We start from the raw sequence: 14,382 nt of genomic DNA, 5'->3' as shown, positions 1-14,382 counted from the left end.
TACAGAAAGTAATTATACTTTGCTTCTCCTGAGATGGCATCATCCATTAACTTCATGTGTGCCTTTTAAACAATGATATCACATTGGTCATTTTGGACTTTAATACCTCAGAGCAAGAATTCTATTTTAATTCTCAAGATGCTCCATGAAATTGTAGCCAGGTATCCCTTATTGCTCTCAAGACCTGTGTGCCTGTGTTTTGTATCAGGCTTCCCTGTCAGCTCCATCTACTGGCCCTGGCCCTGCCCTCTAGAATTAGCCAGATAAAACTACTTCACCATCTACAACACTGGGCTCCAGATTTCTGTTGGATTGCATGTCCTTATATCTCTTACACTCCTTTAAGATTTACCTGATTAACAAAGTGATCCTATTGCATATTTCTTCTAACCTCAAATTACAAGTAGCTTGAAAAGGTATTATGCAAATATTTGTAATAGTTTTATCTTCATTTTTAATGCTTCATATTTTTAATATGGCTCTAGATGAAAGCCGCAAAGTTTAAAGAAAAACAGAAACAAACAAAAAAGCTTTGTATAGTTCTTGCTGGTAGGAATATACTGCCAAGCAATTTGTAAAAGCCATAGAAATCTCTTTAGAGTTGGAAGCTTTCATGTGTCTACTTTTGCCTTGTAAAATCACAAAATGTTGCCCTAGAACTTAGTCAGCTTTCTTCCAGTGGCCTCCCTCTAATCCCCCAGATATAGTGACTATGATTTTTTATCTGTTATTGAACTTCACACATTCAAGAAGCTACACAAAATAAGTCTAATCCTTCTTTCCAACTGACAGCCTTTGGAGTATCTGAAGCATGCTGTAAAATATAAAGTGGTTGGGTGAGGTTATGTGATCTTCTAAGGTCTCAATTCCCCCCAAGTCTCTGCTTGTCCAGGCTATAAGCATCCTGTTACCAATCCTCCTTTGGTATAATTAATTCTCTCCTGTATGTAACTGGTCCAGTGATCCATTTTTTGGATAACTCTGGTGACTGGAAGGTTTTTTCCTAGGTTGAGCTGAAATCAGCTTCCTTGTAACTACCAATCATTTCCTTTCAGGAAAAGATCTTGAATTCCCTGTGGAAGAGAGCCACCTGTTTAGTTAACAAAGCATATGGAAAGGACATTATTTACTCTTTTATTTGATAATGTTAAGTGAGTCAGAATGATACTTTGTTCTCTAACTTGGATTTCTTCCTCCAAGTTCTGGCATAGATCCCATGAAATAATTTTGCAATACTGAAAGCAGTGGTATTCTGGTGGATCTTTAATAATTGGTTCTCCAAAAAGAAAAGACACAGACTCCTAAGATTAGCTTGACTTATTGATATGACTAACATTGGACTTTCTTAAATTTAGACAATCAACAAATTAAATCATATTCTAATTTCAAGAGTTTGCCAATTTTGAAATGTAAGTTCTTATATTGAAAATTTAACATTCAGCTCTCTTGAGTGTGTATGAGCTGGCTCCAGCATACATCTGATTGCAAGGGACCTTAGAGATAGGTTTAGTGTCCAATCTTCCAGTGCAGAAGTCTGACAGGTAAATAATTAGTTAACTGCTGAATGCTTCCAATGGGAGGAAGCTCATTCATTTTTTTTCCAACTGAAACTTTTCCTTCATATTTACCTTTTATTAAGGAGGTAAGATTTGCTGATCATAGAGCTGGAAGGGATCTTGGAAATAAGCACACAATTGCCTGTTATGGGATGTCACTCATCTTCAATTTGGGGTTATGCAGTTAGCCTCCACTTTGGATTGTTACTCTTTCATATACATGCCAAGTATTCTTTTTCCTTTTTCAAGCTAAAAATTTCACATTCCTTCAGTAGCCCAGGATGACAGCTTTTTAATACATCCTTGATAATATTTGAAGATAAGTGACACTTTGGGTTTTAAAAATGACTTCATTTTAAGTCTGTGAAAAAATTATCTGTTTCTTTCAGAATCCTCATGTAGGAAATAAACCCCAAAGGAAATAATTTACTATAATTGAATACGGTTAAATGTTTAGCTTAAATGTTTAATAAAATGATAAGGAGAATTTAGCAACTCCTGTGGTTCACTTGAAAAATCTGAATTTAGAGCATTACACAAAGTGGGGCCCTGGTAGGGCTCAGTCATGAGACAGACACACACAAACCTGTATATTGTCATAGATTCTCAGTTAGCTTCTACCTTTGTAGTTTGAGGGGAGAGAAGGGATAGATGGGAACTGGGAAGACAGCTGAGTTTTTCCCGACATATATTTTTGGAGCTATCAGGTGGATTTGAGTCATGATTCACATTCTAGGCAATAGATTATCCTTAAGTTTCTTTTCCTTGAATCTTTTGCCCAAGATTTAGCTATTCAGGAGAATACTGAGAAGTTAAGAACATTGTCAAATGAGAGAAATTAATTTACTGATCAGAATCTGAGTTGAAAGGGAGAGAAGGAAAAGGATAACCCTGAGAGAGGAGAAGGGGTCATCACTGAAAACTCCCTTACTCTGCCCTGGTCAGACCACACTGAGAGTGTTTGGTTCTTGGGCAGCACATTTGTTAAAGACATCGATGAGCTAGAGAACACCCAGGTCCATATGGTAAAGAGCTTTGAATTTATGCTGTAGCAATCAAACTATCCTTTATTAAGTGCCTCTTCTGGGCCAGGCTCTGGATATATAAAGAAGGTAAATGAAGATTTTATGATCTAACCATATAAGGATTCACTGAAACAATAGAGGATATATAACCTAAAAAGAAAGCTTAAATTGAGGAAGGAGTTGGGAAGTCGAAGACATGACAGATCTTCAAATATTTGAAGGGCCCTTCTCCAGGAAGAGAGATTAGACTTGGAAGGAAGAAGGGACAGATCTCAAAGTACAGAATTAGGAGCAAAGAGCAGAAGTGCAAATTTAAGCTTAGTATAGGGAAAAACTTCCTAAGATTTAGGAATTCTTTAGGCTTGAATTAGATCAGGTGGCCAGTTAAGGCCCCTTTCAAGTCCAATACTAGTTGTAGTCAAGGATGAATGGTTAGATTTTTGGGTCTATATATTAAGAACATTCTTCCTTTCCCCCCCAATAGTATCCACATCTCCTCACCAACTAAAAATCTTGCCGTTTTGCTTAATGGAAAAAGGGAAAAACAACAATAATTAGCCCATAATCAAGGCTTAATATCTTTACCATTTTGACAGATAATTTTAAAAATTTAATTCCAACTCTTACAGAGTGAATAATTCTACTTTCCTTCTACCTGTAAAACATCATTTCTGCCTTGTATCACCTCTTCATCATAAAAGTAACAGAGGTGTTAGAGCATCAGACAATGTTCAGTCCTCAAACATTCTATAACCTCAAATTGAACCCTTGTTCTTTTGACAGATAAACTATAAATGAGAAGAGTGGAGAAAGGAGTTATCGATTCCTGCTCCTAGAAGGAAAAACGCTGGTTAAGCAATCACATTAGCTATCAGAGATATTGCAAAGATGCTGCTAAAGTAGCTGTGGACATCTTCCTCCTTCCTTTTCTGATTCCTGAGGCTATGGGCTGCATAAAGTCAAAGCAAACTTTCCCTTTTCCAAACACGATCTCAACCGTGAAGAGACCGGACAGTGAGGAGAGATTTCCAACCGAAAAGTCTTCAATGGTTTCTGTCAGATCAGAGGTTGTGAAGGATTCTTCCACCAGGTTGGTGGTGTTGGAGTACGCCCATCGTCTGTCCCAGGAAATCATGGATGAAGCAGTGAAGCAGTGGGCAGCCAATGACAGCAGGTATGGGGACATCCCATACATTGAGAATGAGACGGTGCCCTGAGTCTCCCTGACTCACTCAAGAACGATGACTGTGAAACTAGGTTTAAACGGTGTGCACTGGTGCTAGTTCACGAACAGAAGAAAGCAAAAATTGGGGTGATTAAGTATATATAGAACTCCAACTCCATGTAAAATGGTTTTTTATGTTGGTACCACGGTTGCTTTGATGAGAGAGTAGGGTACTTTAAAAATGGAACATCTGTTATGATCAGCACTAGGTCAAGGATGTTTGTTTTCTGCCTTGTTTGCCTTGGATTGTAGTTGGGTGGAGTTTAAATGGCCAAATGGCTTCCCGCAGCCCTGACGCATTTAACCGGCTGCTCTCCTACAATCCTGAGACAATCTTGTCATTCCCTGCAGATCACCAAAGAATGAAAAACACCAGTGTTCATGGCAGTTGTTTTTTTAAGAATGCTTTTAGCTCCACTATCTCATAATGCTTAACTGTTCTCCAAGCAAAGATCATCAATATGAAAGGGAATGTTCCCATAACACCACATTTTGGGTTCCTTTTTCCATTCATGGGTAGCCTTTGCTTGCTCCAGAAATAGACAGCTAAAAAGAATCTATGTGCTTTTTATCATGAAAAAGTTCATTTTTGAAGAGGCTCTTAAGGATTTCCCTTAACAAAACTTCTCAAATGCATTAAAGAAAAGCACTTAACAATTTTTGAGTGTTCCTTAGGATGCACACACAAACCACATACATGATCAAATTCCTATGTATAAATCACTTATTTCAAATCCTAAAATGATGGAAAACACCAGATCTTAAGGTGACAGGAAATGCTAAAACTGAATGAGCAAGTGGTTATAGCACCCCCAGGTGGAGAACATCAGGCTTGATGCTGAATTTGCGTTGAGTTTTCATAGCTTGATTTCAGAGGGCTGGAGCAGGCATGACTTCTTTCACCTTCCCTCTAGAACCTTACCTAATTGCTGTTCTAAAAGCTTCTATCGAGTCTAAAAATCAAGAAAGTTCCCAAAGGGATTATGGTTGGCTAGTGTAATAAATGAGATGATGGTAAGCCTCAAGAGCTTAAATCTTTAAAAAACAAACTTAAAAACCCATTAAGTTCTGTTTCCTCCTTACTAATCTTACCTACCAAGCTAGCCTGGCCATGTGCCAAGTGGGCACTTGTTTTAGTGAAGGTATGAGTTTATCTTATTGGGTATATTGGATTATACTATCAGCATAAATGAACATGTTTCCCTATTTATACAAAAGAATAGATTGTGAGGGACTTATAGACATAAGCTATAGTACTATTCGCCTAAGCTGATGTGATATGTTTGGGTGCCTTGCAACTGTTTCCTTCTGTCACTTTCACAGACCTGTTTTGGAAAACTAAAATGCTGATGAGTGAGCATCTTATGGCAAAACACTCGAAGACTTTTCCAAGGAAGCAGCTACCAAAATCTTAACAAGAAAACTTCCAAATGAATCATTTATTTGTATGGTCATGAGCCAACTCCAGTGTTCCAAGTACTAGCTTTTTAGCAAGTTTATTCCCCGTCCGGTTTAATGGGGATGGGGGAGGGCATGGATGGTCTCTTTATTAAGCACACATTTTCCAGGTCATTTGTTTAAAGCACTGTAATAAAAATCGGGTATTAATTATAGGACTAACCATAGAGGAATAGATAAGGGCCATGCTTTGTTGCAATCTAGCACCAAAATATGAGCCACTTCCATTTCCCTCATCCAAGTTTAAAGAGAAGGAAAAGACGAGGATATAGCATATAAATCAAGATTATGTGTATCCTACATGGCAAAGCAGCCAGAAAAAAAAAGATACCTCTACTCACTTAAAAATATTACTTTGAAACACAAGAGAATCCTACAAAATGGATTTCTTTAAAAATGAGTGCTTAGTCACCTTTATTATTGATGTTATCTTGCACATTAAGTCCAGTTGCATTTTGGACCCGTGATCAATAAAAAATACTCCACCTAGGTCCTTTTTTTAGGAGTGTATGATTCTTAACATTCCATTTTCCCTACTATTACAGCTGCAATCAAGGGAAATGTAGATGATTCCTGTTCACGGAAGGGATTGAGGTTTGTGGATCTGATGCTAAATAGAATGTGTGTCAGCTCCAACTGATAACAATATTTCCAAGAGTGGTAAATTCCTGGTGAAAAAGTTTTTAAAAAGTTTACACATGCTTAAAGTTAGAACCAAAGCCTCAGAGTAGCTGCTTTTAATTAACATGTTATATCTAAAATACATAACACATTTAGTTTTTGTATATTACCATTTCATTTTTCCATAGTGCCCTTGAAAGTTTAAGAATGTCAAGGAATTGATAAAATTTGGAGAAATGAGCAAAAATTTTAAAAAATACAAATATACACACGTGTATATATATGTATGCCCTACATATGCATACATACATGTATGTGTGTATATATATAGAGAGAGAGAGAGACAGAGACACAAAGAGAGACAGAGAGAGACAGAGACAGGGAGAGACAGAGTTAGGGTTGTGACAACTAGATAAGGTTATTTAATAGCTTTTCTCACCTCATTTCCACAATATAACTTCTCCCTACAGTATATCTATCTATCTGGACTTTGGGTCCATCTATGTGATCTCATAGTTCCAAAACTGTCACACTTGTTTCAGTTCCCTAGTTTTTGGTGGGTGAAGAAAAAAAATTAGCAACTGGGATGATAAATAAGTGAGCATCTATCAGGGAGGCCTTTCCAAGACAAAAGTTATTAAAAAATCCAATCTCTATCCTTAGCCCTGAACCATATGTACTTCAGCACAACGTGAGAAGTCTTCCCATGTGTTTTGCACAATACAATACTGTAGGCATAAACTGATCCAGAAAAGCTCTTCATAAGTAATTCCACAAGCTGCAAGATCTTAGAGTTTATTCTAGACTCCCTTTCATTTTTATAGATGAAGAAATTAAAACCTGAGGAGATGAAATAATTTTCCCAAGAACACACAGGTGGAAAGGAAGAGAGCCAGGATTCGTATCTAAGTGTTTTGACTAAATTCAGCTCTCTGCATTTGACCATGTTGCCTCTCCAATATTATCTGAATGTTACATTTCATGGGAGAAGAGTTAGAGAAACTTTTTTTTGACAAAGTAGCTTTGGGAAACCTAAGAGCCAAAAGAATCTGAGGTGCCTAAATAAGATTGTATTGTCTGTTGCTGAGTTATTGCTTATATAAATATGTGCAACACATATATGAACTCACACATACAGGATGTATGCTACTATGTAAGCTACAGTCAGCTACTGTTGGTCAGCATGTGTGTGCATAATATGCACACAGAGCTAAATAACAGTGCAACCTCATTTATGCACCTTAGATCCTACTCTGGCTCTTAGGGTTATCAAGGATACTCTGTCATAGAAGCTTCTCTAGGCCATATCCCATGGTATATAACATGGATCATGTGAATTAGTTATAAGATGGATCAATTATCTCTGCAGAAGTCTTTTCACTCTGGTTTCTTTCATATTTTCATGTTGGACCCCTGTCCTTCATTGATTCTCCCAGGCTCATGTTAATCCTGGCTCACTCCCATGTGACTTCAGGCAAGAGTCTTCATCTCTCTAGACTGTTGTTCCTTCATCTGTGAAACAAATACTTCGGACTAGATTGTCTTCTTTCTAAGGCTCCTTCCACTCCTAGATCCCATGAGATCAGCCAGAAACATGAAATAAATCAACAGCAAAGCATCCAAGAAGTTAGGTTCAGATATCCTTTGAGAAGGAAACAGATCTACAGAAGAAGGAGGCCATATGAGTTACTGGCTATTTAAAAAGGAAGATACTTAATTCAGCCTTGGGATAAAATTGGAAGGGATGGGGTGGGACAGGAGTGGGAAGGAGGATGTAGAAAAGGAGGAAGAAGATGGGCCACAGTGTTGCAGAAGATAAGGCAACTTTCTATACTATAAATGAAGGCAATACATTTAGAGTGTAGAATACCATTTCTTTTCTTCCATTCCCAAGCTTTTGTCATTTAAAAAGTTCTATTTTATATATATTGGATTTAGAATGAACTCATTCACTCAGAAAAATCTAGACATGGAAGTGTACGTCAAGTGAAGGTAGAGGCATAACAGACTGATAAAAATAAGTGACTGACAGTCCTAGGAACAGTACAGTGCCCGGGGAAATATGGTAATTCCTCACTTATCCAATCCACTATGTGTCCACAAATTCAACATGCTTATTTTCCCTCCTTTCAGATCCTTCAGATCCTTACAAGGTCCTTGATTGCCAACTGCCTTAGCATCTCTTTACAAACTGCCCCTGGTTTATTAGTATCAAAAGCACAATTTTGGAAGGGAGGAGAAGTGAAAGGGAGAATATTATATCTCTCCCAAAGGAATACTATAAGACTAATTAGTCATAAAATGGAATTATTGTCATTTTTAAAGTAGCATGAAAAATAAATGAAGTAGCATGATATCACATGATACTGGCTATCATTTTACAGTGATTAGATTTGAAACAATAATTTTTTTTTGTTGTCGTTAGAAATGCCAGCGACACTTTATAAATGAGATTCAGTACCCCCCAAAATCACCTCCTATACAACTTCTTTCTCTTAATTAAACAGAAGCAATGACATTGTCCTAGGCTATAATCATGTGCCTGAGTAGGGTCTACATTTACTAAGGCCTGAATTTTGGCTCACAAGCATTGACTGCTTTTTGATTTGTTAAACTAGTTGTTGATTTGTTAAACATTGGCGAGTTCCTTCACGTCCCCTTGACTGAAGCATATATATGATAGTATATTTTTACAAATATTTTTGTGAAAACATTTTCTTTGAAACTGTACAATAAAATTCAGTTGCCATTAATTAGTTGCAAGTTTTTATTCAATTAAAATAAGCAATCAACTTAGTTGTGTGCTTGGCATTTGTTCTTAACATAAGAGGACTTCACATCTTTTTCAGGAATGCAGAAATGACCCCATCTCTACACACACACACACAAAAAAGTGAGTATAAATCAGCTTAGCTGTTCTGAAAATAATTTCTAAGATCATCTGAAAGACCACTATAAGAACTTCTAAGTAAAATTTAAACATGCAAATAAATGTATTCATTATTGTGATATTTGAGCCTATTTTCCTCAGCACTGATATGAGATCTTTGGAGGAAAAATGCTATCAACTACAAACTAAAATAAAAGGAGCTGGAGTAAATCAAAGCTTCTTAAACTGGGGTCACAAAATTATTATTTAATAATCAGTAAATGTTTGATTTGTATATCTGTTTTATATGTGTATATATTCAGTGTAAAGTAAAAATTCCTTGGGCAAAAAGGGGTCAGAATGGGAAAAAGTTTAAGAAGCCTTGGAATAGATGATCCCCACAGTCCCTTCTTTTTCCATCATTCTCTGAATCTCATCCCTGATGCTTTCTTGAAATTTGAAATTTACTATGAAGGGGGGGAATAGTGTACCTGCTGACAAAATGAAGAAAATTAGCTAACATTTATATAACATATATTATCTCATTTGATCCTAACAAAAATCCTAGGAGAGAAGGTGGTGTTATGATCCCCATTTTACAGATGAGGAAATTGAGGTAAATAAAAGGTAAGTGGCCTGCCCAAGATCATACAGCTATAGTTAAGTGTCTGAGGCTAGATTTAAATTCAGGTTTTCCTGACTCCAGGTCATGCTCTGTCCTCTGGGCTCCCCAGCAGAACTGACCTCTGATCATAAGATTGTAGTCCTCTGAATTAAGCCTTTCTGTCTGGCAGTGGGACTTACCATTCATTCTTTTATATCTTTTCTCACCTTCAGAAATGGCTTTTACAGTTTTAGTTTCTCTTCCGTCAATGCCAGTCACACCAAGGACTTTTTGAACAAAAAGCTCTCTTGTTTTCATCTGACTTCATCTTCTGGATTTGATCCTTCTATGGGGACAAAGGCTGCATGTGACATCAGCCCATGTTCCTGGGAACAGCCAGAAACACCAGCCAGAGTCAGCCTTGATGTCAAACTGTGAACAACTAAAAGGGTCCAGGTCTCAAAACCAGGTCAGGGACCCTCAACCTCAGACCCTGAGATCAGGAGAAATCACTTGCCACAGAATTTCCAGACTCTCCAAGTACTCTTGTATTAGACAGACCCCAATTTTGGATTACAATGACAGCACAAAATTTGCCATAATTTGTTTTAGAGAACTAGATTTGGGGAAAATACAGTCATGTCAACTATTGTACTTTCTCCTTATGTCTGGCTAACCAAAGCTAGGCCACCTCCTTAGATTATGATGTCTAGAACAAAGGCTTTCTTTCAGGTGTTAGCTGAGCTCTCAGGCATTTTTCTGGGTCATTGATTTGATATGAAATCCATCCTGAGAACCTGTCACTGAGTGTTCCCCCTGAAATCACTGTACTTCTGAATGCTGCTCTTAGAAAAAAGTGACCAAGAAAAAAAATCAAAAGTATCAAATCTTTTTTGATTTCATCAAAATGGTTGTGACCTCAAAAAATCAAAATCAAAAGTAGCATGTGATAAATGAGAAGTTTTTCAAACATTTCATCCTACCTGCAAGGCTTGGCTTTCTATAAAGAATATGTAAATAGACTCACTATAGGTAGATAGAACTTTGTCACATTTACTTAATTAAAGAGAGAATTCTACAGGAGTAATGGGAGGAGGATAAAATAAAGGAAATTCCAAAAAAATATAACTTCAGGTGCAAAGGGAGAATTGATATGTACAATGACTTTTAAGATAACTTCAAAATATATCGTGTATAAATTAACACAGTCAGTCACAAAATCTAGGGAAAGCCAGTAATAGATATCAATGGCCTCAAATGTTATATACAAATTCAGAAAGTATAAGAACAAGGCAAGTTGATTTCATTAGGTGTCACTAAGGTTTGGTAAAATACAGTCTGTGACTGGAATATGATGCTGCAAAGGTATGCCTTATTTACAAGGAAAAAGGTAAAAAGATGTTGGACAGAAGAGTTTTATACATTTAAAAGATATGTTTACATGAGGAAATAGAAGAACCAGAGAAGCAATCTGGGAGCATCTTAATGTTACTATTAGGCTAGAGACTGCCTGGACAGAATGAGGAAATAAATGAGGAATTAGAGAAATACCACAATCATATAGACATATGATATTGGAATGATATATGTAGGATCAGGGATTTTGTCAGCATGACAAATCATCTTTGTCTCAGTGATTAAGTTCTAGGGAGTTGTCAGGGGAAGAAAATGGTAAGGTGATTTACCCAAGATCATGCATTTAATGTCACAGGTTGAAATCTGACTTTAGATTTCCCTGACTTTATTTCCCAGGACTCTTATGACATACTGCATTTGAAACTAGGTAACAGAAGTTTGTTGTGAATCATGTCAGGATGGTCACACATGTTAAGAGCAAAGGCAACAGATAGTGAGAATGATCTAAGGCTGAAGTTTTGGGCATAAGCAGAAATACAATTAGAGAGTAAAGGATTCAAGGACAGGAGAGAATTGAACTGGTTCACTAAGGTAAAGTGTTGAGGAATGAGAATTGAGGGTTGAGAGATCCTCCTGGTCTTTGTGGAAGACCTGAAGTTTGTGCCAAGTGGTTTTAATACATTAGGAAGAAAGCTTTCTTAGTGGGCAAAATCCTGTTAGGATATTTTTGCTAAATATGCTAAGATGGGTTTACACTGAGGAATTAGCAGTGATGGATTGACAGGTCCCTGGTTCTATTGGGTTTGCCCTGGCCCTGAGCTGGGGAGCAGTTGGAGGGACTAATCTTCAACTCAATTTCTAATTGAATGAGATTACTTATCTGGGAGTCTCCCCTATAGAAAGGTGAGACTTCTCCCAGAGGGTAGGAGGGTTTGAGACCCAAAACTACCCTTCCCCCAAAGATTCCTTTCCAACCCTTATCCCCCCAAAGATTAAAGGGGGCACAGTTTATATCAAAAGGAGAGAAAGATAGATCGTGCAGGGATAATGACCTAGGAGAAAACTGAGGAATCAGAGACTATAAGAGCAAGTGATAGAAGGCAAAAGGAAAAGACAGAATGGCCAGAGATTGTGATCAGATGAGGAAATTTCAGTTAATGGTAAGATCAAATAGCAAGAGCTTTGTGTGTAGCTGAGGTGAGATGGAGGCAAGGAACTGGTCATGGAAAATGAGTAAGCTGGTGGAGGGTGAGTGTGTTTGAAAAGGTATATGTTGTTCACATCAATGTGTAATGTTGAAGTTCCCTAGTATGCGGGCAGGATTTGGAGGGCAGACAGAGAGTGTGATCCAGGAATTGAATTCATTGAGAAAGGGAGTGTCCTGTATGTCTGTAGTTGTAAATCATGTAAAAGTCAAAGGAGGAAGTATTACTGAATGATGATAGGCAAAAAACTTTGGCATGCATGGCTATAGGAAGCAAATAATATTCCACTCTCCCCATCTCAATTGGAGGAAAAAGTGAAAATGCAGGTGTCTGCTGGAAAAGGTTGGCCAAGCCCTGGGCTCCGGAGAGAAAAGATTTAAGATGAAAGCAACTTTGTTATTTATGGAGCAGGCATTCCAGAGGACACAGTGAAAGAAGTGGGTAGCTTTTTGTTGGGAGTTTGGTTGAGGTTGAGGAGAATAATAATAAATTGAATAGTGGAGGATGCAGAATGACGTTTGAATGATGACCTAAGAGGTTTCAGAATGATTGAGATGGGGAAGGTATGACTAGGGGGAGAAATCTGTTAATCATTTGTGTGAATATTTTATAGAGATTTCAAAGTCAATTCTTGGAAGAATCCTTTCAGAGTCTCAGACAGTTGAGAAAGAATGGTGATATTCCTCCTTTACCCCCTCCCAGGCAGGAGATCAAGCTGAGGACTAGATGAAATGTCACCCTCTCCTGTAGTCTCAATGGTGAGAGACTGGTATGATGGAATAGCATTTCCCTTCCTCCCTCCAGAGGCTGGAGATCAGGCAGCAGATTCATGGGGCATGATCGTAATACGCCCTCCTTTTCCCCCACTTCCATTCTTAACTGAAGCTGGAAACCAGGTAGGAGACTAATGGAGATAAAGCAGAGGATGTACAGGGAATGATGCATAGGACCACCTTCTTTTAAGGTGGCCAGAGGATCAGGGGAGTGACATATTGGACATAATGATCATGATCCCTCTTCCACTCCCACTAGAGGCTGGCTACCCGGCAGGAGACTTGAGGAGATTTGTCTAAATACATCATAAATACATACATACATGCATGCATGCATGTACACACTCATATAAAAAGTAGAGGTAGTAACAAGGCAGAACATCTTCCTGAATCTGATTCTCAGCAGCAGAGAGGAACTGATTGCTGAGGTATGAATCATGGGTACTTTGGGGAAAAGTAACTACTCCATCTTAGCAGAAGAAAGTTATCAGGGCCCAAGTATGAATTCTGAATTTGGGGCCACAGCACATTTCAAAGGGTTCAGAGAAATGACAGAATCCCATGAAATCAGCTGAGGAGAAATAGAAATTCTCAAGAAAGAAATTCTTGGCAAAGAGAAACAATTTCAATCAAGAGAAAAATTATATTTTAGGGAATTCACTGATAATAATGTTTAAAATTAATCAAGCTGGCAAAGGACCTTGAGATCTCATCATATGGACTGATTAAAGAAAACAGGGCTGTTTCATCTGGATACTTATGGAGGAATATGATAATTTTCTTTCTTTAAAAGAAGGGCCACTATGTAGAAAATGGATTTGAGTACCTGTGTTTAACTCCAAAGAACAAAATACAGAGCAATGGGATTGAGAGAAGTTATAGAACAAGAGATTTAGACTTGATGAAAGGAAATGCTTCCTAATAATATGACCAATACAAAAGAAGGAGATACCTTGAGAAATCTCAGAATCATAGATATAGGGTGTGAAGGGCCTCTGGGGTCATCTAGTTCAATCCCTTCTTTTTGCAGAAGACCCTCATCGAGAGATGAGGACCCTTTTCCAGTGTCACATGACTGATAAGCAGAGACTTGGGATTTAAGCCTAAATTCTTCATTTCCATATATGTGAGTGTGATCCTCAAGTGAAGGACAGCATAACTAAAAAATAGAATCCTTTCTGTGGATTTGACTAGGTGGCCTATTTTTAGTGATTCTATGAAAGGAAAATCACAAATGAAATCCTTTAAAATACTTAGAATTCAAAAATATCTATCTAGAGATTTAAGGTCTTTAAATGGAAGATACATTTGCATTTTCTCCTGCAGGGAGCAATCTGGAGCACAAAACTACATGCTGGGATCTTGGCTCCTGAATATGACTGATAGCTATATGGAAAATGGACTGGGGAAGAGAAGAGACTTGGGAGACAACAATTAGGAGGTTATTTTAAGAGTCCAGGTAAAAAGTGAATGGGATCTAGACAGGGAGGTGGGGAGGAGAACAGATGCTAAGGAGGAAGAATGCACAAGACTCAGCAACTGATCAGATGTAAGTGTTGAAAAGTAAGGAATCAAAGATGATGCTGAGGTTGAAATCTTGATGATGATATTCCTCAATAGAACAGGGAAAATTAGGAAGAGGGCTGGGTTTGAAATCCTGCATGATACCATTTAGAAGTATCCACTAGAC

At 37.7% G+C, this 14,382-nt stretch overlaps 1 protein-coding gene across 12 annotated transcripts in view; it reads left to right on the top strand.

Annotated features, from left to right (window-relative positions):
• The window catches only part of C3H2orf88 (chromosome 3 C2orf88 homolog), a 56,486-nt gene extending 44,520 nt beyond the window's left edge, over positions 1–11,966 (top strand). For 10 of the 12 annotated variants that reach the window (XM_031960313.1, XM_012544882.3, XM_031960309.1 and 7 more), the window contains one exon: positions 3,365–8,638. In XM_031960313.1, the coding sequence (XP_031816173.1) occupies positions 3,526–3,798 (273 nt within the window). In that variant the 5' untranslated portion in view covers positions 3,365–3,525 and the 3' untranslated portion in view covers positions 3,799–8,638. Of the gene's footprint in view, positions 1–3,364; positions 8,639–8,734; positions 8,779–9,591 lie in introns of those variants that run through there. The other 2 variants (XR_004233067.1, XM_031960307.1) reach the window with 2 other exon arrangements.
• Positions 11,967–14,382: the final 2,416 nt, after the last annotated feature.

The sequence above is a fragment of the Sarcophilus harrisii genome, chromosome 3, assembly GCF_902635505.1.
Source record: "Sarcophilus harrisii chromosome 3, mSarHar1.11, whole genome shotgun sequence".
Classification (NCBI taxonomy): domain Eukaryota; kingdom Metazoa; phylum Chordata; class Mammalia; order Dasyuromorphia; family Dasyuridae; genus Sarcophilus; species Sarcophilus harrisii.
Note: the sequence above shows the minus strand (reverse complement) of the source record. Positions and strands in the feature narration are given on the sequence as shown.